Source organism: Arthroderma uncinatum, assembly GCF_011692745.1.
Source record: "Arthroderma uncinatum strain CBS 119779 chromosome Unknown scaffold1, whole genome shotgun sequence".
In the NCBI taxonomy this organism is placed as follows: domain Eukaryota; kingdom Fungi; phylum Ascomycota; class Eurotiomycetes; order Onygenales; family Arthrodermataceae; genus Arthroderma; species Arthroderma uncinatum.
This window is the reverse complement of record NW_022983863.1, coordinates 3811974-3836962: the sequence shown is the minus strand read 5'-3', so window position 1 is coordinate 3836962 and position 24989 is coordinate 3811974. Positions and strand designations below refer to the sequence as shown.

At 49.6% G+C, this 24989-nt stretch overlaps 6 protein-coding genes across 6 annotated transcripts; 3 read left to right on the top strand and 3 right to left on the bottom strand.

Moving 5' to 3' along the window:
- Positions 1-456: 456 nt before the first annotated feature.
- Positions 457-2114, top strand: GIQ15_01167 (uncharacterized protein; the record flags this gene model as incomplete). Its single annotated transcript, XM_033548584.1, has 9 exons — positions 457-477; positions 565-585; positions 653-695; positions 774-848; positions 914-950; positions 1015-1085; positions 1170-1507; positions 1590-1946; positions 2070-2114. The coding sequence occupies 9 exons, from the start codon at positions 457-459 to the stop codon at positions 2112-2114; spliced, it is 1008 nt and encodes a 335-aa protein (XP_033409535.1).
- Positions 2115-10426: 8312 nt separating this feature from the next.
- On the top strand, positions 10427-12068 carry GIQ15_01166 (uncharacterized protein; the record flags this gene model as incomplete). Its single annotated transcript, XM_033548583.1, has 3 exons — positions 10427-10835; positions 10902-10923; positions 10979-12068. 3 exons carry the CDS (start codon positions 10427-10429, stop codon positions 12066-12068), a joined length of 1521 nt encoding a protein of 506 aa, XP_033409534.1.
- Positions 12069-13884: 1816 nt separating this feature from the next.
- On the bottom strand, positions 13885-17133 carry GIQ15_01165 (uncharacterized protein; the record flags this gene model as incomplete). The annotated part of the gene is made up of 6 exons (XM_033548582.1): positions 13885-14657; positions 15025-15164; positions 15732-15857; positions 16101-16533; positions 16616-16970; positions 17017-17133. 6 exons carry the CDS (start codon positions 17131-17133, stop codon positions 13885-13887), a joined length of 1944 nt encoding a protein of 647 aa, XP_033409533.1.
- Positions 17134-18969: 1836 nt separating this feature from the next.
- GIQ15_01164 (uncharacterized protein) lies at positions 18970-20177 on the bottom strand (the record flags this gene model as incomplete). Its single annotated transcript, XM_033548581.1, has 2 exons — positions 18970-19951; positions 20002-20177. 2 exons carry the CDS (start codon positions 20175-20177, stop codon positions 18970-18972), a joined length of 1158 nt encoding a protein of 385 aa, XP_033409532.1.
- A 914-nt stretch (positions 20178-21091) lies between these two features.
- On the top strand, positions 21092-23337 carry GIQ15_01163 (uncharacterized protein; the record flags this gene model as incomplete). Its single annotated transcript, XM_033548580.1, has 4 exons — positions 21092-21142; positions 21285-23037; positions 23095-23261; positions 23311-23337. The coding sequence occupies 4 exons, from the start codon at positions 21092-21094 to the stop codon at positions 23335-23337; spliced, it is 1998 nt and encodes a 665-aa protein (XP_033409531.1).
- A 477-nt stretch (positions 23338-23814) lies between these two features.
- On the bottom strand, positions 23815-24466 carry GIQ15_01162 (40S ribosomal protein S12; the record flags this gene model as incomplete). Its single annotated transcript, XM_033548579.1, has 3 exons — positions 23815-23939; positions 24007-24334; positions 24464-24466. 3 exons carry the CDS (start codon positions 24464-24466, stop codon positions 23815-23817), a joined length of 456 nt encoding a protein of 151 aa, XP_033409530.1.
- Between the last annotated feature and the right edge of the window lie 523 nt (positions 24467-24989).

Below are 24989 nucleotides of genomic sequence, written 5' to 3'. Positions count from 1 at the left end.
GGGCTTTAGGGAGATGTTAGGTCGATTAATGCAATTTCTTCTCTCTTCTTCTTCCACCTTGGGGACAAGACTTGTAGTGCGCAGTCGTAGTTTCATCCTTTTGCTCCACGCCACCCTTTCCGTTTCGGACCACTCCGACCAATCCCGTACCTGCGCGGGCTCCACGGATATTCCCGGCGCCGAAAAGAACCCGGTCACATGATGTGTCACGTGGAGTCATCAGTCACGTGGTGTATGGTCTGTCGGATAAATTATAGGCCCGAGATAAGATCGAGATAAGTGTTTTTCAATGTGTGAATTATAAACCCCACCGCGTTGTTGAACTGTTATTGCATATAACTTCCCCGGTTATACGTCTCGCTCATTCTATACGTCTCATCAGCGTAGTGTTGGCTATTGAGCGCCCTTTTATCTGTTTTTTTCCGCGTTCCCCCGTTCAGGCAGACCACCGCAATCATGGCGACCACAGTGGACAAGGTTTGAAATGCCCGCTAGAATTCACGACAACATTTATATCCTTGAAAAAGAGCTATAGCTAACCATGTCGTGTGATTCTGCGTATAGATCAGGGAAATTGAGGCCGAAGTCAGTATACCGATGCCTTTTCATATTCGCCCATTGCATGGCTGGCACGCATTCTAATGATATCTAGATGGCCAAAACCCAAAAGAACAAAGCCACCTCGTTTCATTTAGGTACGGCCGGGACAACTTATGGATTGGACGGATGTTAGCTATGGGCCTGGATCTAACGACTCCGTCTACGGAATATAGGACAATTGAAAGCTAAGCTTGCGAAGCTAAAGCGAGAACTGCTTACTCCCTCGGGTGGAGGCGGTGGTGGAGGATGTATGTTTTCCCCGGTTACATAAAGGGCATACAGTGGGAGCATTTGGCTGATTGCATTGCTATAGCTGGTTTCGATGTTGCGCGTACCGGTGTTGCCAGTGTGTATGTTTCCCCCTTTATCTAGGATATGCCCAGGGCGTACTACACTTCAACTAACACATCATAGTGGCTTTATTGGATTCCCATCCGTGGGTAAAAGTACTCTGATGAGCAAGCTGACGGGCCAACATTCCGAAGGTATGCCTTGATACCATACTCTTTGTCAATCGAATGCCTCAAGCCCCGTCGAATTGAATCCCGGTTACTCACGTTTACACACAGCCGCCGCATATGAATTCACAACCCTTACCACTGTCCCCGGTCAGGTCCAATATAACGGCGCAAAGATCCAGATGCTTGATCTTCCTGGAATCATTCAGGGTGCCAAGGACGGCAAAGGTCGAGGAAGACAAGTCATTGCCGTTGCGAAGACGTGTCATCTTATCTTTATCGTTCTGGACGTTAACAAGCCGTTGACGGATAAGAAGGTTATCGAGAGTGAACTGGAAGGGTTTGGGATACGAATTAATAAGGAGCCTCCGAATATTGTCTTTAAAAAGAAGGATAAGGGTGGACTTGCCATCACAAACACGGTGCCTTTGACTCATATTGACCATGGTGTAAGTTTCTCCCAGTCCAGTGCGTCAAGAATAAGGCGGCAGACCTTTATTTGGTTGTGCGGTTAGCTCATGGTGCGTATAGGAAATCAAAGCCGTCATGAACGAATACAAAATCTCCTCAGCGGATATAGCTATCCGATGTGACGCTACAGTCGACGATCTAATTGACGTTCTCGAAGCCCGCAGTCGTTCCTATATACCTGTGATCTACGCCTTGAACAAAATCGACTCGATCTCAATAGAGGAGCTGGATCTACTATACCGTATCCCCAACGCCTGCCCTATCAGTTCAGAGCGAGGATGGAATATAGATGAGCTCTTGGAACTTATGTGGGAGAAGCTCAACCTGAGGAGAGTTTATACAAAGCCCAAGGGCAAGAATCCAGATTATAATGAGCCAGTGGTTTTGAGGAGTACTGCTTGCACTGTTGAAGATTTCGTAAGTCTGCCATCCACCTCTGCTCCCTGGGTTGTTTCCTTACTAATGGTGTGTGCTTCTCTGAAATAATATAGTGTAACTCCATCCACAAGTCTATCCTCGAGACATTCAAACATGCTATAGTTTACGGCCGATCCGTCAAACATCAACCTCAACGAGTTGGGTTAAGCCACGAACTCGCAGACGAAGACATAAGTAAGTGGATCCCATCGTTCCGTTCCGTAGTTCCCATTATCGTGCGTCTTTACTAACATACCTTAATCCTTAGTAACAATCGTCAAGCGATAGATGCATGTACTAGGGACTGGGGTTTCTACGACTCTTTCCTGGGTCATCCATGCCCATGGAGCTGGGATGTTCTTCCAGCTATCCAGTTATCCTGGACTGCGACTCCAAGAGACATGGGATCAGATTGATGGCTGACAAGGTATACGGGATGACGTGTTCAGGAGGAGTGGAATATATGCCTTTTTAAGGAGTATATTTATAAGACTGGGGTTGGAGGGAGAGATGGAGAAGCAGAAGAAGGGGCGAACAGCAACACCATGATGCAATGCAGGCTGGGGAAAGGGGAGAGTGGGAAACCTTCTATCAACGATCACTCTGTTTAGTTAGGCAGAAAGGAAATAGGGGGTGGGAGGCGAGGTCGTGCAGCCCAAAATTACCACCATAAAGAAAAAATTTGGAAAAATAGCACACAATATTGTCCTGTTCATCTTGAAAAACGGCAAGCATCACACGAAACCTAAATTTTTATCTCGTCATGTTCGTTTTCTTCGGCTACATCGAGATAGAAAATTTTTCTTCCCTCCACCCGCATGTCTTGCATGTGCATTGGAGGAAAACAGTTCCGCTGTTCCCCTTCAATCCCCATCCGTGCTCCTCGTTAAGCCACCCCAGATGGAAATGAAATGGTCGTCAAGTTTCAATAATTCCATTATAGGCTATACCAGGGCTATGTATGCATGCATGGCTCGCATCTCGCATGGGCAATGCAAGACACAACACATCCAAGGACAGGTTTACTTTAACCCTTGGCCATTGCTCGCCTGCGAGCTGCGCGCCTGCACAATCCCTCTCGACTCCACGTCCCCCCCTTTTTATGTGTAGATGATTTGTTGTCTCCCCTGCCGCGCAACCCCGAAGCTTGCATAGTCTTGTTTGATACCTTGATAGGAATCATTCCGGCCGTTCTGCCAGTCATGTCAGGAGCAGACATCTATACGGAGGTATTCGGACAAGGCAAGGGGTTTCAGCCCGAGGCTGCAATCGGGTATCCATGTAAAGAGACTTATCAGGCGAGCAAACGTGTTAAACGGATGTATATCATCTCTCCCTGTCCCTGCGATATCGTCTAGTCCCTTATACTTCCGTGCTGATAAGGCGCGAAATGGAGAATTGCCGGGTGAAGAGGCGAGACCTGTTCAAAAAGGATCGAGACATCGTATCCTACCCAATCAACGGGGTAAAGGAGAAAAAGAGTGCTTCCCAATCATGAACTATTCCATCGTCCTGGTTGGGATGATAATAAATGCTACCGTTGCACATGCACGGCAGAGAGTGTTTACGTTATAGGGTTCAAAGATTGTGTGTTTGAAATCTCGATTCGAAACTTGCGTGTAAGTCAAGATCAAACATCAAGGGTCTGGTATCAAACGAAAAAGAGGCACAGTAGAGATAAGGTATGAAAACGAATTTGGGGCTTGATAGAACAGGTGAGATCAAAACGCCTCCTGTAGATAAAACGTGCAAGCTAAGTGGCTAAAGGGAAGGGTTTTGCAATTGGGGGCAGAAATGATCTGGCTGAAAGAGAGGCGTTTTAGATAGAGGTGTGAGCATAATAGCATCGATCTTAATATTATTACGCTCCTTTCATAGGCTATGAGCGCCTCATGATGGAATTTACGATCGTAGAGTTCAGGAAGACAGGAAGAATAGACTAAGATTGACGATCATGAAAAAGGCCATTTCACCGCTGAGATCATCGGTATAACGCAATATCAATATTAAGATATCCCCTATCAAATCCGCCCCTGTGTATAACCATCCCGATTCGGCAATATAAACCCCCGGATGAGTCCGAGCAGCAAAATAAAGATTGCTTTTGCAGCCGCTGAAAGGTAAATAGTGCTCTCCGGCCAGCATTATCCGATAGTTCGGGGTTTAATCGTCTTAACAATAAGAGCAATAAAACCTCCCCGAGTGCAACGTGTGTGACCTGTCAGCCAGACAGCCATCCACCAACGAGGGAAGAAAACAGAAAAGAACTAGATAATCCGGTTAGGAAGCATGTTTGTCTCACAGCATTTACGAAGGGGACGAGACCAAGGAAACGAACCGTCCGAACATGAATTTTCTGTTAAGGAACGAACCGTAGGGGAGGACCATGGATCTGCAGCCCATCTTTCTGGGGGTCGTTGTGTGACCGCCCTTCTGAGCTTGATAGATGAAGATGCCAACGGCGATGGCTTCTATGGCAGACATAGCATATCACAGAGTGTACAAAACGCACACACACTCTCTCCTGCTATGTAGGGATGTGTAGGGCGAAAAAAGAAAGCATCGAATGGCATAGAACGCGGCGTCCCTTTTCTTTTTTATCCCTTAAGTTTTTTTACCTTTTTCCCTTGTGCGCCCTGAAGGTGAAGCAAAGGATAAAATAAGTAAAAAAAGCCCATCTTCACGACGACCCGATTTTGGCAACTGTCGATTCTCTTTCGGCATGATGACAGAATCGTGCATGTATACGGATACCCCCTTCCACCACCTTGGCAGCTGTAATAAGAGTGTTTTGGTATATCCGTACTCCGTAATAGTATCCGTATGTCTAATAGAGCGGTGAACAGGCCGTCTACCCAAAAGACAAAAATAATAGAGTCGTGATAGAGTCAGGAGGACGAGACGTTGAAGAACCGAGATGCCACTCCAATCGAGACAGTGCACATTTCACCTCCGCGTCGATCCCTTTAGCTTGTCTTCCTTCAAGCTAAAAGCCGATCCCGGACAAAGAACGGAGAAGGAGAAAAAGAAAGCAGACGAAAGCAGAAGAAAAGTAGTAATGTGTCCGGTGGCTTCGTCGAGATGTGAGATGCTGAAATATGCAATCTCGAGAAAGCTGTCAAGGGGCGGGAAAAGTCGTTTGATGCAGTAGTACCTAGCACATTGTACTCGCTCGCTTGTCTTCGCATGCAATCAGCCGGCTAGATACATCGTGCGATGTAATATGCCATTCTGATGTCGAGGTAACTCCGGCGGCCTATCAGCATTCAGGGGCGTCTGGGTTATTACTGGTACGCGAAAAGAAATATCAGATACTCGTACTCCGTACATACAGCACTCCTCTGTATGCTCGTATACACCAGCAGTCGCACGCTGCGTCTCTCGCCAGGAGTATGAATATGCGGAGTATGAATATGTATATCCCGTTGAACGAAGAGCACGACGGCGGCCTGACGGTCCACTTGGAGCAAGTCGAGACGGGAAGACCCTAATGCTGGTCAGAACAGGTCTATAAAATCGTCCGTTTGACGTAAGAGATACCTGACTCGTATTCCTTGGTTGGAAGCGATGCAGACATCTCCCCCTACCCGCCAAACGGCCCCTTTGACTTTTCATCGCTCGCTCTCGTTTCCTACGCCCGCGAGCTAGGGGTTCCCTCACGGGGACCAGGTTTTGCAGAGTCAATCGGCGGATATTCCGTCTGCCGGTGGAGCAGCAAGGCAACGAGCAAGAGCAGGCTAATGTATGTACGCCGAGCAAAAAAAGAAAAAGAAAAAGAAAACGAAGCAGGCATGCCAAAGTTACGCAGGTAGCGCTGATGAATATTGCAAGGTTCTCGAAATGCGGAATTACATACTTGCTCCTCAAGTATTCCTTTTCTTCCTCAAGGCCAAGCTTGATTACCGTCCAAGCTCCCTCCCATGCCCGGCGATGAAGCAATAGCAGACGATATATACGCTGTTGGCTGCAAGTCGAGAGACAATGAAAAGAAGCAAAGAACCGGGACCAACAGATATATCTATTTCTGTACCGCATTCTCGGGACCGAGTTGCACGTCGTCAATGCGGCCGCATGGCATCTGCTCAATGCGATTCGACTATGCTATGAGGCTTGTCGCATCGAGATACTTGTATAGTATGTACTTCCGTTTGCCGAATCGGTCAAAGGCAGACCTACATCATGCTAGGACATGACCTCCACATTTCGACGTATCGCTCAGGGGACGGGGGGTATAATTTATTCTGAGAGGCTCGAGGTTGCCGCGGCGGTATATCCGCCTCCGAGGGGGGTTACTTATGCATCGTGTTCTTGTCGAGTCCTCCACGTCCACGCGAGGGGGCCGGGATAGGCCTATACGGAGTGCGACATTCATACTACGTTGGAGGGAGAAAGCAGGTAGGCGGCTTGCCATGCCCCTTGCTACGCCGTCAATGCTAATTTCATGGCGTAAAAAAAGACTGAGCCCCTAGCGCTTACCAGCCGATTACTGATCACTCGGACGGGCTCACATGAGTATACTCGGTGTCCTCTACGGCAGAGGCAGCGGCTACTCGTCGTTCGAGTTATGCCTCATGTTCATGCCATCTCGCAGAGTAGTGAGTAGATACACGCCGTGATACATGATAACTGCCCTTGGCAGCCTTGTTCCCTGGTCATGCGGCCGAGATTCTCATACCAGGTACGGATGTGGGCGGCGGTTCCCCCCTGGGCTGCGTTGACCTTGATAGGTGACATTTGATAGGGAGAATTCTGCATTGCAGCCCAATCAGGTCGTGCCGAAGTCGCTGAGGGAACGAGGGAGCGCGGCTTCTCCGCACTAAACTACTGCGTACTGCGGTAGCTTAATTATCTCGATCGAACGAGAAAAGTATGTATCTTCCTTACGAGGGTAGAGGTACTGCCTAACTGGGGTTTGGCGACTCCGTCTTTTAGCTCTCCCGTATATATATGCCTATGTTAGTAAGTGTCCTCCGTTGTGTACCACCTACTCCATCTTGCCTGATTGTTCAGTGCAGGGCGCTAACATGGAGGTCTAGTGTATACGCGTAGGGGTTGGGTTCCATCCCCATTTAGGACAGTGCCTGAAGACTTACTTTATCTTCATCCCGCTCTAAGCAGTTCACCTTTAAAATAGGGGTTGAGGACCGCTTAATGACTGCACTTCAGAGGCCGTTGCTCCCTAGTTAATTATGGACAGCAACCAGTCACGGCTGAGATCTATATATTCGATCCGGAAGCCGTATATACGCACATGACAGCATACGAAGGCCAATTGATACCGTTCTCTTGACCGTTGGGTGGGTTTCTGAAACTTCCCCCTCCTCGTGAGAAGTTCGGTCTACTGATACCTGCACTGCTAATCTCTCCACGCCACCAACCGACATGCATAGCCTTTAGATCCCGCCTAGTTGCCATGAACCCCGAAAAGTGAACGAGGGGGGTGGGAGGGATTGCCGCTCAGAAACCTTCTGCCGTGAGTTCAACTATAATATGGGATGCAGGTAGTATATTATATGGAATCGGAGCAAATAGTGCGTTTTGGCTGGCAAGGACTTGACCATATAGCACGCTAACCAGGTCGCATGGATAGCCTGTTGATTACAATTACGGAGCATCCGATGGCAATTCTAGCCTTCATATTCGCTCTGCCACCTCCGTCCACAGCGAAGAAAGGGCCATTGCAACGGCCCCACATAGTTAAAGCAGTGAGAATCACGATCTGTCTTGCTTATGCCGCCGTATGCTGATCGGTGGTTCGAGATCGAAGCCTGAGTCGTGTTTTTCTCTTTCACCATCCTGGCCTCCTGCCTGCTTTCGGTCGCCGTTCTCTTGAGATGTGCGACGCTCGTCTCTCGCCTGCTTCTCTCCGGGCTCTAGAAAAAGACTAAACCCCTTGGACGGCTTTGCTTATTCTCTTTGCCGTACCGTGGTTCCTCTCGGACTTCGAGCGGAGGATATTCATGAAGCTTGCATACTCAGCGCTTAGGATGTATATCAAGGGCGTGCTAATTTCATAGGCAAGTTGTCGTCATAGATAGGCTATTGCCAGCCATCTAGCACGTCACATGCGTATGCTAGAGAGCTCATACGTCTCTAGTATGGACTACTCCGTACCTAAAAGTGACTACTCCAGCCAGCCTTAAGAGCGCCCACGATACTGTATGGAGTATTCCTCCCTGGCCCTCGCTCAAGAACCCCCTGCTCGCGGCCCTGACATCACGGAATTCAGGAACCTGAACAAGAAAATCAAAGAGAAAAAAAAAAAAAAAAAACCACCCTTGCGCTCAAGGATGATGGTACACAGTACAGGTCACAATTATTCGCGGATTCGGTAGACTAGTAGGGGTATATCCCTTAGCGGCGACTTTTTTTTCTTCGACAGGACGTACACTCCGTAAGTATCTATCATTGGAGAGAGGAATACCTTTACTTTGTACTACGTACGCACGTAATTACCTAAAGCGATAAAAATAGTCAAACAAGCTAGGCTGACCATCCCGTACGCTAGAAACCATAAACAAGACTGGATTGAGACTCGAAGATATGATTTGCACGATCAACCAAGCAACCAGCTCGCTTCGCGGCCTGTCCATGGCCTTCAAAGCCGCAATTGGGCAAACCACCACGCGGTCGATCAGTGTTAGGGCTAATAGTCAACGGGCAGGCATCGCTTAGCTGAGACAGCCAGCAACGAAACAGAGTTCGATATTCCCCGGATCCTTGGATGCCATAAGCATTATGGAAGTCGAGTTATATATGCTGTACGCAGTGATACTGCCTGCTCTCTGCGCCACGATTGCCGCTGTCTAGGAGAAGGGCCCGTCCTATGCCCGGAAGAAGCCCGTCAACGACGATACTATTGGACTGCACTGAAACAGCCATATGACCTCGACGTCTCAGCGAAGAGATTGACATGAAAGCGGGACAGCTCTTTATACAGATGGATAGCCGTGGCGATGACTTCAACCTTACATGCTTGCAGCTGACCAGATCTATGTTGGAGTATGTTACTACGGAGTATATCGGAGTATACATCGTAGTATACACAACAAGAGCAAGTTGACAGCTTCATCTCAACGTCTTCATGGCTTGATTGATTGATACAAACGCCAACGAGCGCCGTGGCCAGATCATCGATCAGGGTTTGGCTCGTGGCTGCCACGAAACGAACTATTTACCTTCCTGCCAGTACTTTTTCATGCAGAAGTTGTTTTTCTCTTCGCCTGTTCGACATCCGAGTCGCCTTCTCGCCGTATCTCTTTCTCGTCCTCTGGTATGCAGAATACACGTTCCGTCATGACCGTATGGATGTATGGAACGGGGTACGGGCGCACGTTACGGCGTCATCGACTTTCAATATTTGATACCCGACTGTTTAGCTGATTACGGCGTCTCCCAATCGCAGCTTTGCAACCGCCCTTTCTTGGGCATCTGGTGATGTTCTCAGAGGGTGCGGGATCCAGCTCGCCATTTGCCAGACGCTTGATGATGCTCGTTTGTGGCTGCCCTGTCTGCCTGCCTCTGAGGGCTAATATAATACTAATACTCCGCCGTCTGCCAGTCCGGCCACAGTGGCCCATGACGGATCTGCCCCCCTGTTGTACAAGTCCATCCCCGGAGCTTCGTCGAGCAACCCATATTTTAACCCGGTTATCCCGGAGAAAGACACCCCCTCCTGGCTCGTCTGCTGGACTTCCCTGCCCTCCAGCCATCCCTGCCCTAGATTGGCGGTGGCTAAACTCATTCCTGTGCTAGCTCAACCGTCTCTTATGCAACCCTAAACTAAAAGCAGAGCCCATTCCCTGTCACTCTCGGGTCCTGCATTTGACTCTTTCTTGCCCCCTCCTACCGTGCTATGGTAGACGGACATATGCCTGCACCCGCCCGACTAATAGCAACCTACATAATATACCCGCCTCCGGCCCCAACAACCGCAAAAGCAAGGCCTTGAAATAAAAATCATTCGCAAAAAAAAGCAGAGAAAACCAGAAATAAGAAAAAGAAAGGAGCCTCTCGATCCTGCAGCCAGGCTGGGCTAGACTTCCTTTTTTCTCATTTCAAGTACCTGTCTATCGAACTCTCCGCCTCTATACATACATACATACTTTGCATCGTCCGGCCCTGGGTCTCTTGATTATCTACCCCATACCCTCTCCCACCTTGCCCTCTTCTCGTTAAATCGATATTGACGCGGCTACTGGAACACCTCGTTGTTTTTTCCCCTCCCTTGTCTCGAGCCGGCAGTGCGCTATGCCATGCGTTGTCGACTCAATCTCTACAGGTCCCACCTAACTACATTGTGAATCCCCTTGTCGGCAGCGCGCTTCAGCTTAAAGGCACTCGCTTCGCGTGCCCTCATTACTTCCCCCTCCCCCTTTTCCCTCTTTTAAGCCCGCCGAACACCATCTCTCAACGTGGGCGTCATCTGTCGCCCCGGTGATTATCAGAATCTGGGGACCATGGATACAGAAACCCCACCGATGCAGGATCATGACTTCGTCGGCTCCCAGTGGGTTGACATGGGAGTATATGCGGCACCTCACCACCATCCTCTGAATGACTTTACTGGTTTTCAATATGGATCCTCGCCTATCATGCCAATTGAGCCTTCTTACAGCATGTCTATGCCTCAGCCGTATACCGCGCAGCACTTGATTCCGCTCACGATGTCATCGCAATGGCCGAGCATGTTATCTACTCAGCCTGGCTTTGCGCCAATGCCAGTTGCGCCAATGCCAATGACTCCCATCGCGCCTCCATTGCAACATGTCCAAACGCCTCAGATATCGACGCCACCTACCCCGCGAAGAACCTTGACTGATGCAGAGCGCCGACGCATGTGCTTGTATCATCAGGAAAATCCTCATGTCAAACAGACAGAGATTGGAGGTAAGTCCTTGGATTCTTTTATCTTTTATCATTAGGCCGTTGATAAGCTAACAGAAAGATATATAGCTATGTTTGGTGTTGAACGAAGGTATGATGAGGGTACCGTTGAGATCCGTATACCTTTCTAACCCGCTACTTCTTAGTACCGTTTCCAAAGTTCTCCGCCAAAAGGAGAAGTACCTCTTCCCTGATGATGGACGCCGGTCACCCGTTAAAAAGGCGAAAGGGAAGTTTCCAGATATCGAAAGGGCTCTGTCAAACTGGGTGAAGAACCACCAGCGACAGGGTGGAGAGATCAATGATGCCTTAATCAGGGAGAAAGCGATATTTTTTGCCAGCACTGTTGGCAGTCCCGAGGGCCACGAGAAGATCTTGACCGCAAGCTGGCTGGAGAAGTTCAAGCAAAAGAATTACCTGATTGACTCCCCAGGCAGGAAATCCTCTGTCGATACAAATAGTAGTCCAAGGAAAAGGTCTACTATTCGGTCACCCACGCAACTTTCTCCCATTTCCCCTACCCTAACCACGACACCTTCCCCAATATCTCCGAAGCAACCTGGATCTGGACACGAGGGCGAACTCGTCAGCGAGTTTGGTGACGATGCCTTTAACATGTCACTCCCTCAAGAGAACACGCCTGTTGTAACGCCTACCCTCACCAGGGCTACAAGTGAATCAACCATAATCTTTTCCTCTCAGAATCCTTTTGCACCATCCGAACATACAGGCCTAGGTGTAGAGTCGAAGCGACGGCGAAGTCAAACACTGCCCGTAATGACTTCGGGATCTTCCTTGGTTAAGGATGAATCCCCAGAAATCTTGTCACCTACAAACCTCTTCTCTCAGCCGGGCGTCATCGAGGAGGAGTCAACCGAATTCGCGGACGCACCTGCAATGAAACGAAACCGCAGCAATCCAGAAATTATCACAAACATAACCCCTATGCAACCACCGCCACTTCCAAAATCCAAAAGCATATCATCTCCTGTTTCCTCTCCCAACTCTCCGACCCAGGACGAAGCGCGCCAGGCCTTGGAGTTGGTCCTAAACTATTTCCAAAGCCAATCAATGGAGCTGGCAGTCTCGGATTATCAGATTATTGGGAAACTTATGGAGAAACTCAAACTCTCACAAGGTCAACCCTACATACAACCGATGAAGTCCACTTCTCGAGGCAAATCTCACATCGATAGACCTCGCGTGAGTAAGAAGAGAAGCATCCATACACTATAGGTCGGCCCTTTTATTGTTATGGAAGACCAAACAGCATCAATCTGTTCCGTTTCGTTTCGTTAATTTTATCGCACGGCATCCCCCTCCAGACACCTGGACTCTAATACGATCCCACGTTTTGTTTTTTTGCTATTTATCTCTCTAAACGTTTACGACAATCACCTCCGCCACGCCAATCGACCTTTCGACTATTACAATCCTCCATTTATTTCGTCTGGGTGACAAGATATGGTATATTTGGGCGGTTTCGGCAGTAGTGTCGAGAAACCGGCATCGCTGCAACCTAATTCTCATAATTTTGTCCATTCATCTATCTACCAATGTTATCCCTTTTTGTCCCTTCTCATATATGCCCTTTATCCATTTTACTTTCATATTTCATACCCAGTGTTGCATTTATTGATGTTGAAGGGGGTTTCTTTCCCTTCATCATCACACTTGTTTCGTTATGTTTCCCCTTCTTCTTCCCTTTTTTTTTTCTTTTTCTTATGTCCTAGGCTATTTTATTCATTCTACAGTATTCATTCTAGGGGCTTGGAGAGTATTTACAACGACTACCGCTCGCGCGGACTGGGAAACGGGGATGGGCAACTGGGACCTGGAATTTCTTTTTCCTTTCTTTTTTTTTCTTTTGCACTTCGTGCGCTGCAGTTTGGACCATGTTCGGCAAGAGGTGGACAGCTACATTGGAGGTATGATGGTAATTTGGAAACTTGGAATAGTGGCGGGAGGAAGCAGATGGAAAAAAAAAATATAACAATTACTACCATATTATGTTGTTGTCTATCCCGCTCTTATGCGAACAACGAGTAACACTCTGCATACACACTTGCTTAGAATCGCATATCCTTATTCGTCCCCTTCTAACGTACAGGTCTCACACCAGATCTGGCGGTAAAAACGGCTGGCTCCATGGCATCGAGCCCCAAGCTTCGACCCCTCCAGGCGGGTGAGCGTTCGTTACTCTCGGGATGCTCGTTGCCTCCCTACGGGCGAAACCTGAACCGCGAGCGAGAGAACAAGGCTCCGACACCCCTACCAGGCAAGAAAAGACAAGAGGAAAAGGTAAAATGTACGAATATTTCTTTTCCTTCCTCCTGCCTTCCCGATTTTTCTATATTTATTACCTATTTACCGTTGCATCGGGTCAATGGAAAGTATTGAGGGTGTGTAGGATGTATGTAGGGGTAGGGGTATGGTGGGGAGAGAAGGTCGATACCACGGCCATTTTCTACGACTTGCAGCTATGATGTAACAAGGTATATAATTGTTCCAATATACTTTATGTAGACCGGGCGCTTACACGGAGAAAATTAATATGAGATGAGCGGTCAGGTAGGTTGCATGAACGACATCGGAAGTGTATCGATGCGGCGCTATGGATGCATTGAAAGCCAAAAAGCGAGAATGGAGTAAGAGTAAACTGAAGTGGATAGCAGCATTAACAAGGTAGCATGAAGGACATGAGTGACATGAAATAGTGGGATGCGGAATATGGACCGATCGCAAGAAAAAGGCCCGTTCTCAAGTCAAGTATCGATCTGTGCATGAGTGTAACTGCAGACCCTGGTACTCCAGTCATGCGTGTGTTAGGATCGCTTGCCACTTCTAGTAGCTAAAATTCACAAGTCACTGCCGATGAGCGATTCCTATGGGACCGGATGGACCAAAAAAAGGTCGAAGCGGCAAGACGAAAAGTCAATATTATTAAAAACATATACAAGGGGAATAAGGACCTTTAAGATAGGTACGTCACCAGGTAAAAAAGAAAATAGAAGAAGGAAAGTGAATAGAAAGACAAGCTGGGCGAGAAAAGTCATTCATTGGTCGTTGCGGTCGACCACGAAACTCCCCGTTCGCTCATTAGCTCGGTCACGCTATGCTCTCCCATTTCAGGAATCAGCTTGACGAGAGTAGCTTCGACAATAGAGTAAATGAGATGCTTGTTACAATAGGTGTCTGAGAAGAGGTCTAGGAGATCATGTTCGACTGCAGACAGTAAGGCCGCATCTCCCTCTTGGCCGTAAGGCTTTGGTGCCTTACCTGAGCTGGCCTTTGCCAGATCGGGGCCGTCATCGGTCGCCTTATTGTCCCTACTATTGCAATCATGACTGCTGCGAGTTTGGACGTATTGTCTAGGTGTAGCTGGCTCGTGATGTCTTCCATCGCCACGGCTCGAATTCGAATCTCTCGCCAGTCCCGGTTCAGATCCAGCGCCTGGTAGAGGCGTGTCTATTCTACTATTAACTGAAGACACGGGAGTGCTGGAGCGAACGAGAGGATCCGGTTTGTCGCCGATTGTGGTACTGAGCTCCGAGCCAAATCTTCTATCCGTTTGAATCACGAAAATGGCCAACGCTATACGGCGAGGGATCAACGCAAGTATATTCGCAGCACATGTTCGTTTGATCGATTTTAGCTCTGCTGCAGACGGCTGTTGAGATCCAGGCGAAGGTGCGTCTAGCATGCCAGGTCGAGGCGGGGTTGGATTAAGCGATGTCTGCGTCTCCTGTAGGGCATCGTTAGTATGGCCGTGGTTCTGACTACCAGCGTTAGGACCACTGCTGGCGAGGGTGCCGATCTCGGCGTCTGAACCAGGGGTGGAAGGCTGCTGCTTCTGCTGTTGCTGTTGCTGCTGCTGCTGCTGCTGTGTGGCCGCAGAAACCCCGGAAGCCCGCGTTAGGCTGGGCCTACCATTAATTGGAAAGATCGTGGTTCGGATCGCAAGCAACAAGGACGGCAGGAATGTGGCAGTCAACAGGTGTCTGTGGATACAGTCGTGAAGGAATCTATCTCCGTCCATCGTCAGCAATGGCGTCACACTCAGGCGAAGCTAGCGGGCTTCTCAAAGAGAGAAAAATAAATAAATGCAGAACAGAAACTAGTCCAGAAAACCGAGCAGGTTAAACGAGGAAGACTGCAAGGGTACCAAAGGGCAGCGATAACTGAAAAATACAGGCGGTGATGGGATGGGTGAATGGCCATGCCAATCGGCGCACAGCGACGCTGAATCCTGAAGAATGCAAAAGGTTGGAGGCTTGCGGAAGGGAGGAAGGCCCGTCCCACAGATCAGCGCGGAGGAGGATGGAGTGATTCCTGAATGCACATTGGATATAGGGCGCATGCACTCCGTACTCGAGTACGGCCACGGCGGCCAGGGGGGATGCGTCGTATTGTCACAGAAACGTGGTAATGAAACAACTTTGGTATTACAAAAACCAAAGTGACGAAACGGAGATACCGCGTACGCACGATGACGATACGCGGTCTTTCTTGTCGTTTTTGTCGTTTTTGTGGCCCTTTTTTTGGCTGCTAGGAGCTTGTTGATGCTGATTGGGCGCGGGCCTACCCTCCATAAAATCAAGTGACTGAAGTGCTATGCATGAAAGCTGGAAACTCTATGTGAGATCCCTGCCATGCGATCTGATTGCTCGGAGGCTTCGTTCGAGATCGATGTCTTGGATGGAGCACGGATAAATGAATAGAGCCTTCATCCATCCTATCAAGGGCGTGGGTGGGGGGAGCGGGTGGGCATTCGACGAGAAGAAGTTTATATGGAGCATCACCCCTAACGGCCATGGCGAAAGTGAAAGGGGGGACGTGCAAAAAAAAAACATGGGAAAAGCAGAAGGCAAGTGGGCTCGGCCGTCATAACAAACTCACCTGTCAATCACTCCATCTGCCGTTCCAGCTCTGCCCGGGCCTGTCATCAGGAGGTGTTGAACAAGGGCCAGAAACCCTCCAAGCCATGGCATTCGGCTCGATATGTCGAGAAGCTGCGCAATCACGCTAAAGATTCGATACTCCAAAACAGGCAGTCGCACGATGTTACCCTTTGAGCGGGAAGGAGTTGCCTCTTTGGCGTTATTGCTATTGCTAGCATCTGCCGTGGATGAGACTGTCGATGAGACACGAAACAACCCCGATGCCACGAACCGGAGTGCAACATAAGCTAGATAGCAATATTGCATAAAACTGAAAAGAGTTGATAGTAGGATCGATTGGCTTCCTTGTGTTGAATAACCGTCAAACCTAGATGATCGTTCCTGATCAGGTTCGTGATCGGCTTTTTCTAGATTGCCACTTTGATCGTGTTCCACACCATCGCTTTGTCTTGTGTGGTTCAAGCTCGTGAGAATATTCGAGATGGCATCCCAGATGAACCACCCCTCGGCAACCTTCCCACCAACAACCCCTCCCAGGAGTAGATCGGCCAGTATATCACCAACCAACGTTCGTAAACAGACATTTTGCAAATCTTCTGTGGGTAAAAGGACAGCCATAGCTCCATGAGCTAGGAGCTGACGGTATACCCTTTCGGCTTCCTGCTGCTTCACTGCATCCTCATCACCAGGGCCTGGGACTGGCGATAGCGCCGGATGTGGGTTCAGCATATGATAGACTAAGCGAAGTCGCCGTCCTGGGTCTGCAGCCATCGCTGAGCTTTCACGGGCGGTTCGGTACGCTGCCGTCATTCGTCATTCAAACAAGCTCATTCTGATAACCCTGTAAACACAAAAGAGTATATAATGAAAGCAGTGGCTTACCAATTATATGAGCTTCTAGCAACGAAGGGATCTCGTCAAACAGTAGTGTCTCCACATCAACCCGCCGCAATCTCTGTTCCAAAGCCCTCGTACAATGTGCAATGAGCTGGATGACTTCCTCCGTGAAGACTGTGTCAGGGGTGATCTTCGAATACCAAGAGTAGACAAACTCTCTGATAACGACAGCCATCAAGGCATACAGCTGGAGATCAACCTCGTTTGAGCTGGTGAGTGGAGGAAGCAGTTCCTCCAGAGGTCGAGGGCTGCCGCGATCCAGGCCGCCATGGCCAGAGGCGTTCGGGCATAGAACTCGACGAATCAAGGCCGTTGTAGCTCTATCGCTGGCCGCTTTCGACTGTACCCGGGCTGTAGCATGTTTACTAGACTGGTGAAGGCGGGACGAGGGTCGAGACGTGGGAGGGGATCCATGTGAAGGGATCGAGACTGTAGGTATGCTCGGCTTGGATTTCGATGGAGGCGGCCGCAGACGTCCGGAGAGGCCAGGCATTTCCAATCATGGAATGCCAAGGCATAAGCTGGTCAAGGCCGAGTGATTCATGGAAACAAGCAGAAGCCGGCGAGCTGTTGCTGTCTCCCACGAAGCGATGCCAGCGTCAACTGTCTTGTTCTTCCACCACAACGTAATAACGAAGTCGGAGAAGCAAAATGCCAAGCCGGGAATGCATGCTGACTAATATAGCTTCTTTTTCTACTTTATCGATAAGGAAATGTCGGACCTGAGCCGAAGATTCACCGTCTCTCTTTCTTCCCAGACGTTTCATTTCCATCGTTGCAGCATTAAGACGTTGAGATAGCAGATATGGGTTCGATTTCGACGTCGGACGATGGCCGCATTCCTCTCTGGCTTGATTGTGACCCGGGTTAGTATACTTTCTCTCTCGCGCTGGTGGTACTCCTACTAACCAATACGTCATAGGACATGATGTGAGCAAGCGAACTACTGCCCGAGCAAGAGGATAGCAAGATGGTTAATGAATGTCTAGGATGCCTTTGCAATTCTCCTCGCCGCCCATCATCCAGCGTTGAAGCTGCTCGGTGTAAGCACGGTGCACGGCAATGGGTCGCTGGAAAATACAACAGTCAATGCGGGGAGCATCCTTGAAGCCATCGGGCGTTCTGATATCCCCGTATATCCTGGCGCGAGGAAGCCATTCTGTCGTAAAGCCGTGCATGCGGAAGATATACATGGTGTGGTCTATACTCATTTACAGCTGGGTGTCCTCTAGCTAATACATTCGGTTCGCCAGGCACCTCCGGTATCGATGGGACCGACCTTCTCCCTGCCCCCTCAAAACCAGCAGTGACGGATGTCCCCGCATATGTCGCTATGAGAGACGCTCTTCTGTCGCAGCCCAAGGATACCGCGTGGGTTGTGGCTACGGGCACTCTGACTAACGTTGCCATACTCTTCGCGGCCTTCCCCGACGTTGCGGAGCATGTCCGTGGTGTTAGCATTATGGGCGGCGCTATTGGCGGAGGGTTCTCAAGTGTTCCCATCAGCAAGAAGGATGGGGACGAGGCGAGAGTGGGAAACATAACTCCGTGGGCCGAATTTAACATATACGTTAGTCTCGTAACAATTTCCATTCATGGCCCTTACTAACTACCATCATAGTGTGACCCCGAGTCAGCAGAATCAATATTCTCTTCACCAGTTCTAGCACCAAAGTCTACCCTAGTCACCGTCGACCTGACGCATCAGGTACTAGCTACTAAAGCGGTTCAATCACGCATCCTAGGCATAGACGATACCAAGGAGAAGCAGTCACCTACCGTTCTTCGCCAGATCCTTCATGCACTGTTGACATATTTCGCAAGCACATATGATACCGTCTTCGGAATTAGTGCAGGCCCACCTCTTCATGACCCTCTTGCAGTTGCCATCTTGCTGTCGAACCTCAACGATCAAGCCAGCAAGGCCAGTGCATTGAAGGAACAACTTACCTTTAACGATGGCAACGGCACGAGATACAACGTTGCTATCGTCACGGATGGGCTGCATCATTGTGTTAAGGGAGCCGACCTGCAGGGTGAAATAGGCCGTACGAAGGTCAGCCCGTGTTCTAATGGCGTCGGAGTTACAATTCCACAGAGCCTTGACGTTGATAAATTCTGGGAGACGATATATGATTGTTTGGATCGGGCCGATAAGTGGAACTTGGAACGAGAACGACCTTGAACGACTATCTCATTTATTTCACTTGGATCTCACTTATTTCACTTGATCTTCTGGGCGGTTTCTTGTCGTTTTACTATAGACTTTTATTGGTAGAGGATAGAATAGAACGGATGTCGACATATTCTTCTGACTGTTCAAAGTAATAGTAATCGGCCTACCACTCCCGAATACTCCCATCCGGGCCAAAGAAGCCAGTGGTAACCCATGGCTTCGCATCTCTGGCTACACGCCTTACTTCCTCCTCGTCTACTTCGATCCCCAGGCCCGGCCGATCCAAAGCCCTGACATATCCATCTTCCACATCAAACACTCCCGCATCCTTTATATAATTGGTAATATCATACTCCTCACCCGATGCGGTGGTGTTGTAGTGAATCCCCAGGCTCATCTCCTGGATCACAAAGTTCGGCATCGACAAGTCAACCTGCATACACGCTGCAAGGGCGATCGGACCCAGCGGACAGTGTGGAGCTATTGCGACATCGTACGTCTCGGCCATGGCGGCGATGCGCCGAAGTTCGGATATTCCACCGCAATGGCTGATATCAGGCTGGAGGATGTCGACGCTGGCATCCTCGAGGAAGCGTTTCACGTCCCAGCGGCTGTACAGGCGCTCGCCCAGCGCGATGGGAGTCGAGGTCTGCTGGGACAGCTGCTTGATGCCTTCCGGGTGCTCGGAGAGGAGCGGCTCTTCGATGAATAAGGGGTGATATGGCTCGACCATTTTGGCTAACTGTTTGGCCATGGGTTTATGGAGACGGCCGTGGAAGTCGAGGGCAGCATCGAGGCCCAGGGCCTTTACTGTCTTGAGCCTTTCGACGCTGGCTTCGAGGACACGGGGGGAGTCGAGCCAGTTGACGTCTTCGGTAGCGTTCATCTTTATAGCTTTGAACCCCTGTGCCAGCCTGGATTTGCCTGCTGCTTCGACATCGGCTGGCCTATCGCCTCCTATCCAGGCGTAGACGGATATCTTGCTGCGGACCTTACCACCTAGTAGCTGGTGGATGGGCACTCCGAGCCGTCGAGCTTTGAGATCCCAGAGGGCGATGTCGATGCCAGAGATGGCAGACATGAATACTGGGCCGCCGCGGTAGAAGCCTTGTCTCCATGCTGTCTGCCATATATGTTCGATATCGCTGGAATAGGGGTGTTAGCCTTGCTCTGTGTATCTATAGAATCGACTCACTCTGCTTCGTAGCCCTGAATCTGTTTACTCAGGGCGTTGAGTGTCCCCTCGATGGCCTCAGAGTGTCCTTCAAGCGTGCTTTCACCCCATCCGTAGCCATCTTCTTCGTCTGTGATCTTGACAAAGAGCCATCTCGGCAGCACCCTGAAGTGTTCGATGCTCTTTATCTTGGCCATCTTGGAACTGGTATTCTATGCCAGGGAGAGTATACGGGTATTTATATACTTCTCCACGTCTTGCGGGGATATAGATCCTCGGATGAAACGTGGCAACGATGCTATTTATATTCATTATCTATGGATGTATTCTTAGATGGTCTCTTATAGCAGATGAGATGTAAGTAGGGGGATATAGAATAGATATAGATCTATAATGCACATTGATCTAATAATCTATCTTGAGCATTTAGATGCCAGAGAGTAGGAATGCCTCCATAATCGTGATCCAACTCTTCGGTGCTTATCCTGTTGGTATTTTATACCTTCATGTCTGGTGTAGTGAGATCTATATACTGTCAGGACTCCGGTTAGCATGTTGTATATCCTGAGTACTCCGAATAGTCATACCACCAGACACCATCCAGTCAAGTATACCTGTTATCCCGTCCTCGTTCATGATGCTCTCGGCTGAAAGATCCTTAGCAGATAGCAGGTTTGGCGGCGGTCTCAGCTTGGTTTCGTGATCGATCGGCCAACTGCATCTCCTTGCTCGAGTATGCTATATCGACTCTTCAAGGTGATTCAACTGTCATGTCCGTTGTCTAGAGCTCAGCAGTGATCGTAACCTGCTGTCTTTGTAGATGCCTAGAAGGTATACAGGTCGTGTCTTGTCCAACCCAAGCGCCAGCGCAGAGACAGCGTCACCATCTCCCCTCCCTTCTCTCTCTTCTCTTCTCTCTCTTCTCTCTCTTCTCTCTTCTCTTCTTTTCGCTCTCATCTTCTCTCTTCTCATCGTCTTCTCGCCGTGACTTCGTGGCGGAGGTTTGGCTTCCAGATAGTGCGATCAAGGACGTCATTTGACCGAGGGCGAGACTTGTCGCAGAAACTCCCGTCCGCAACCTCCGCAACACCTCGTCTACCTTCTCGTCTTCATGTCTGCGACTGGCGAGTTTGATGGAGATATCGCAGAGAGTGCAAGGATAGTTAGTGCACCATGCCGCCCACAAGCAATCCCCCTTCAGTGAGACACTTTGCTTCATTTAAATATCTTCCCCCAGCGCGATCTTGGCGCAGGCTATCTCCATCCTTCATCTTTCATCGCTAACCAGGAGGATAAAAACACAGCATCGACTCGACGAGCAGCGGGAGACGTCCCTGACATCAGCCACGCCGCCGCCGTTGAGCTACTATCTACAGCAGCTCGAGTCCTTCGCCAGCCCCGTCCCCGACCTGGCCGCCACCCTCATGAGCAACCCGGAAGATGAGATCCATACCGAGAACGTCAGCTTCCTCCGCAGCCGGCGGCGGACGTCGACAGAACTCTCGCCGTCTCGGGCTCGTACTCGCAGACGACAGCTAGGAGGAGGAGGAGCAGGAGCAGCAGGAGGCGGCGGTGGTAGCGGTGGTGGTGGTGGCGGCGCCGGGCTGGGGGATTCATCGCATGATTCCTTTGATTTTGGTGTCGACCAGCACTTGCCCCGATCGCATCAGCAGTACTCGTCCGGACACAGCCAGCGGATACCAATCGTTCGCCGACGGGGGGCCATGAATATGAATCACGGACCGGCATACGAAGGCCCGCCGCAGCAGTCGAACCGGATATACAGCTGGGCTCCGTCGCCGGACGAGGAAGGCCTCTTTACACGCAACGATCCGCTGCATCCCCGCGACGAGATGTGGTTCGGTAGATCTGCTCCGAGAGACGAAGACGATTCATTTTGGAGTCACTTGCCCAGAGAGCTGAGAGCGACGGTACCACCGGCCTCTGAATCGTCGCCAGAGGAACAGGACGCAGGACGCGCGGTGGGGGTGCCTACGTTGCCGTTGGGACGAGATAACCCGGCCTTGGTTACTGCTGCTCTCCTACAGTCCGTCAGACGCCATCATAGGTATTCGCCGAGAGCGCGAGCCATGCAGAATCATACACAGCAGGACGGTGAAAGGACCAGGCCGGATGGCACCCGAGATAGAACCAGCAATCCGGTCTCAAATAACGACGACTACGCCTCTGCCTCCGCCTCCGCATCCGCCTCTACCTCATTTTCAAATCATACAAGACGATTAAGCCCCCGTTTACCACCACCTGCTCGAGTTGACACATCAAGAAATTCCGATATCCGGCGCATGTACCTGAAAGATCCCTCTGTTGACCGTCTAAAGGAAACCATCCAATACCTTGACCGCGTTCGTTTTTCAAGTTCATACGAAGAGAGCCTCTCCACCGCAGCAGCCGGAGGGTTCGTACAATTTGAATACTTCCTCCGCAATGAAGACGACTTCATACTCAATACAGGCTCGATCGCAGGCCCCGGCCACTGCTCCTGGCTGAGTCCCGGCACCGTATTCTCCGGCCAGCAGCAGGCGTCCGCCTCGACGGCAATGCTACCGCATCGACTCCTGGGGACCAGTAGGCCAACGGAGCCCGTTGCAGTTCCAGGAATTGAGAATCGGATTAGTGTCTACACTAGTAGCGGTCGTAGTTATTGGGCAACCAACGTCATGGGAAACAATAACGGCAACCCAGACCCTACTGAGCCTACAAAGACAGAGAGCTGGCCTGTCAAAGTAACGATCCACCACGTCGACTATAATACCATGACGCTATCGGGGACCATGGAAGCGTATAACATACCAGACAAGTCAGCAAACAACCAAGGTGCACACATCATTACCTTTTTAGAAGGCGAGATTATCGATTTCAACACTCATACGCTGGAAACGAAGAATTTCAACGCTGGACCTGAAGTTGATAGCTGCTATTGGAGGGAGCTGGAGCCGTTTAAGAACCTGACGTATGACGAGATCGTGAAGAACCTCGTGAGCAAGAAATGGGTTACGGAGAAGTTATCCAAGGGATGGATATTGATGAGATGGAAGGGTGCGTATCCTACTCTATATCCATATACATATGGTTGCTAACGTATGCTCTTAACAGAGCGGTGTTTTGTCTCTCCCTCTCATTCACGCCAGGGACTTACCATATCTGGCTTCTACTATATCTCGGTCCATCGCGAAACTGGCCACATCGAAGGGATGTATTACGATCCCGGAAGCTCTCCTTACCAGCAACTCTCCCTAGACCCGATACTGAAAGATAAAATGGTATTCCCAGCTTATAAGTTTAGATAAGCCCGCTGTGAGACCTCGGTAGTCTCATCTATTGTTCAACCTCGATTAGCCTGCTGTCTCGCTAAGATAGAAGATATCTTGTACATATTTTGCTTTTCGTTTGGTGTTAAAGGTTATGTTGCTCATGTTTTCTTTTATGAGTGTATGGTTCTCAAAGTGATATGTTAAGATAATGATAACATATTACTGTTCCTTGAAATTATTCCGTTATTCCGTAAGTCATTAAGTCATTAAGGAAATACGAGGTATTTGAAACGTTTGATTCCATCTTTTTTTATTCAATATGAAGAGTCCTTTAGGTACATGAATGCCTCCAGAGGCGCATATATCAATAACTGTTCATGGGCGAGGGACATCGTCACAGCCCTAGTACACTTTTACAGATGCCTGCAAACCCCTTGTCTCCATCATCCATGGCCCAATTCACGTCAACAGTGAAACACGTCCTCATCCGGTTGATTGCAGGAGAGACAAGAGCGAAGTCGACGACGAATAGTTTAAAAGACGGCGTTCAATATCGGAACATTTACTGCTCGGTCTGGAAGTAGTTGAGCAGGATGGAACGCTCCTGGGACTCTTCACCCCAGTCCTTAAGGACAACGCAAGAGCAGTTAACGACCTTGCGTGGGTTACCCTCACGGTCGAGGACACCTATTTAAATTCCAATTAGTTCCAATCAATCCTGAGGCCGGTAAATAAATAAATGAAGCAAACTTACAGAGTCCGACCCATTCACCCAACATCTTGCCATCAGGGACCTTGATGAGAGGGATCTTGTGCTCGGAGCAAAGGGCAATGACGAGCTTCTTGTAAGCTTCCTCCTCACAGCCTTCGTTCAAGACACACATGTGGGCCTGGCGACGGTCGAGGGCCTTAGCAGCCTCGCGGAGACCACGGGCAAGACCATCGTGGATAAGAGCGATCTTCAAGACACCCTTGAGAGCGTCCAGGACAGACATGGAGCTGCCTGCAGTGGCGTTGGCGGAAACTTCGACTTCATCAGCGGCAACGACGCCGGCGTTAGAGGCGGTCTCTTCTCCGTCCGACTAGAATTGAGCAAAGTGTCAGCTGAAATGGGCCTTTTCTTTCGATGGTTTCCATCTTTGCGATAAGCAGCCACACGCGAGCAGCAGGGAACTAAAAACCGGGGATTGATCGATCCTGAGTAAACGTACCATTTTGATTAGATTTTAAGGATGTTTTCCTAAATGTCGGATGATCCTCAAAGAGTTTAAGGAACAGTTGAGTGTCTAAAGGGAAAAGAGGTTCGTGGAGTGATATTTCGAGTGGGATGGCCAAAATATGTTGTGGGTGTGCCCTAAGCGTGATTACGTAATATACACACCCAACGACATCCTTCTTGATATACGGAAGAAAGTACGGAGAGCAGACATCAGAGTACGGAGTAGGAAGAGGTAAAATAATTAACATGAATGAGAGCGCCCGTAGCGCTCAGCCTCGCGAGAGGTAAAAATATAGAAAACGACAGCCCGGCCAACCGTCCGGGGAACCAAAGCTCGAAACACAGACAGCGAGACGAGAACAACAGAACGCAGACAGACACAGACAGAACCCTGCGCAAGCCCACCTTTTCCACCTTTTCCAGAAAACCCCCATAAGCGCCTTGAAACATGCATCTACATACAAAGCCCATAATCACCCGTTGAAGTAATCTAACGTTCCGTGTCGCCAAGATGATGA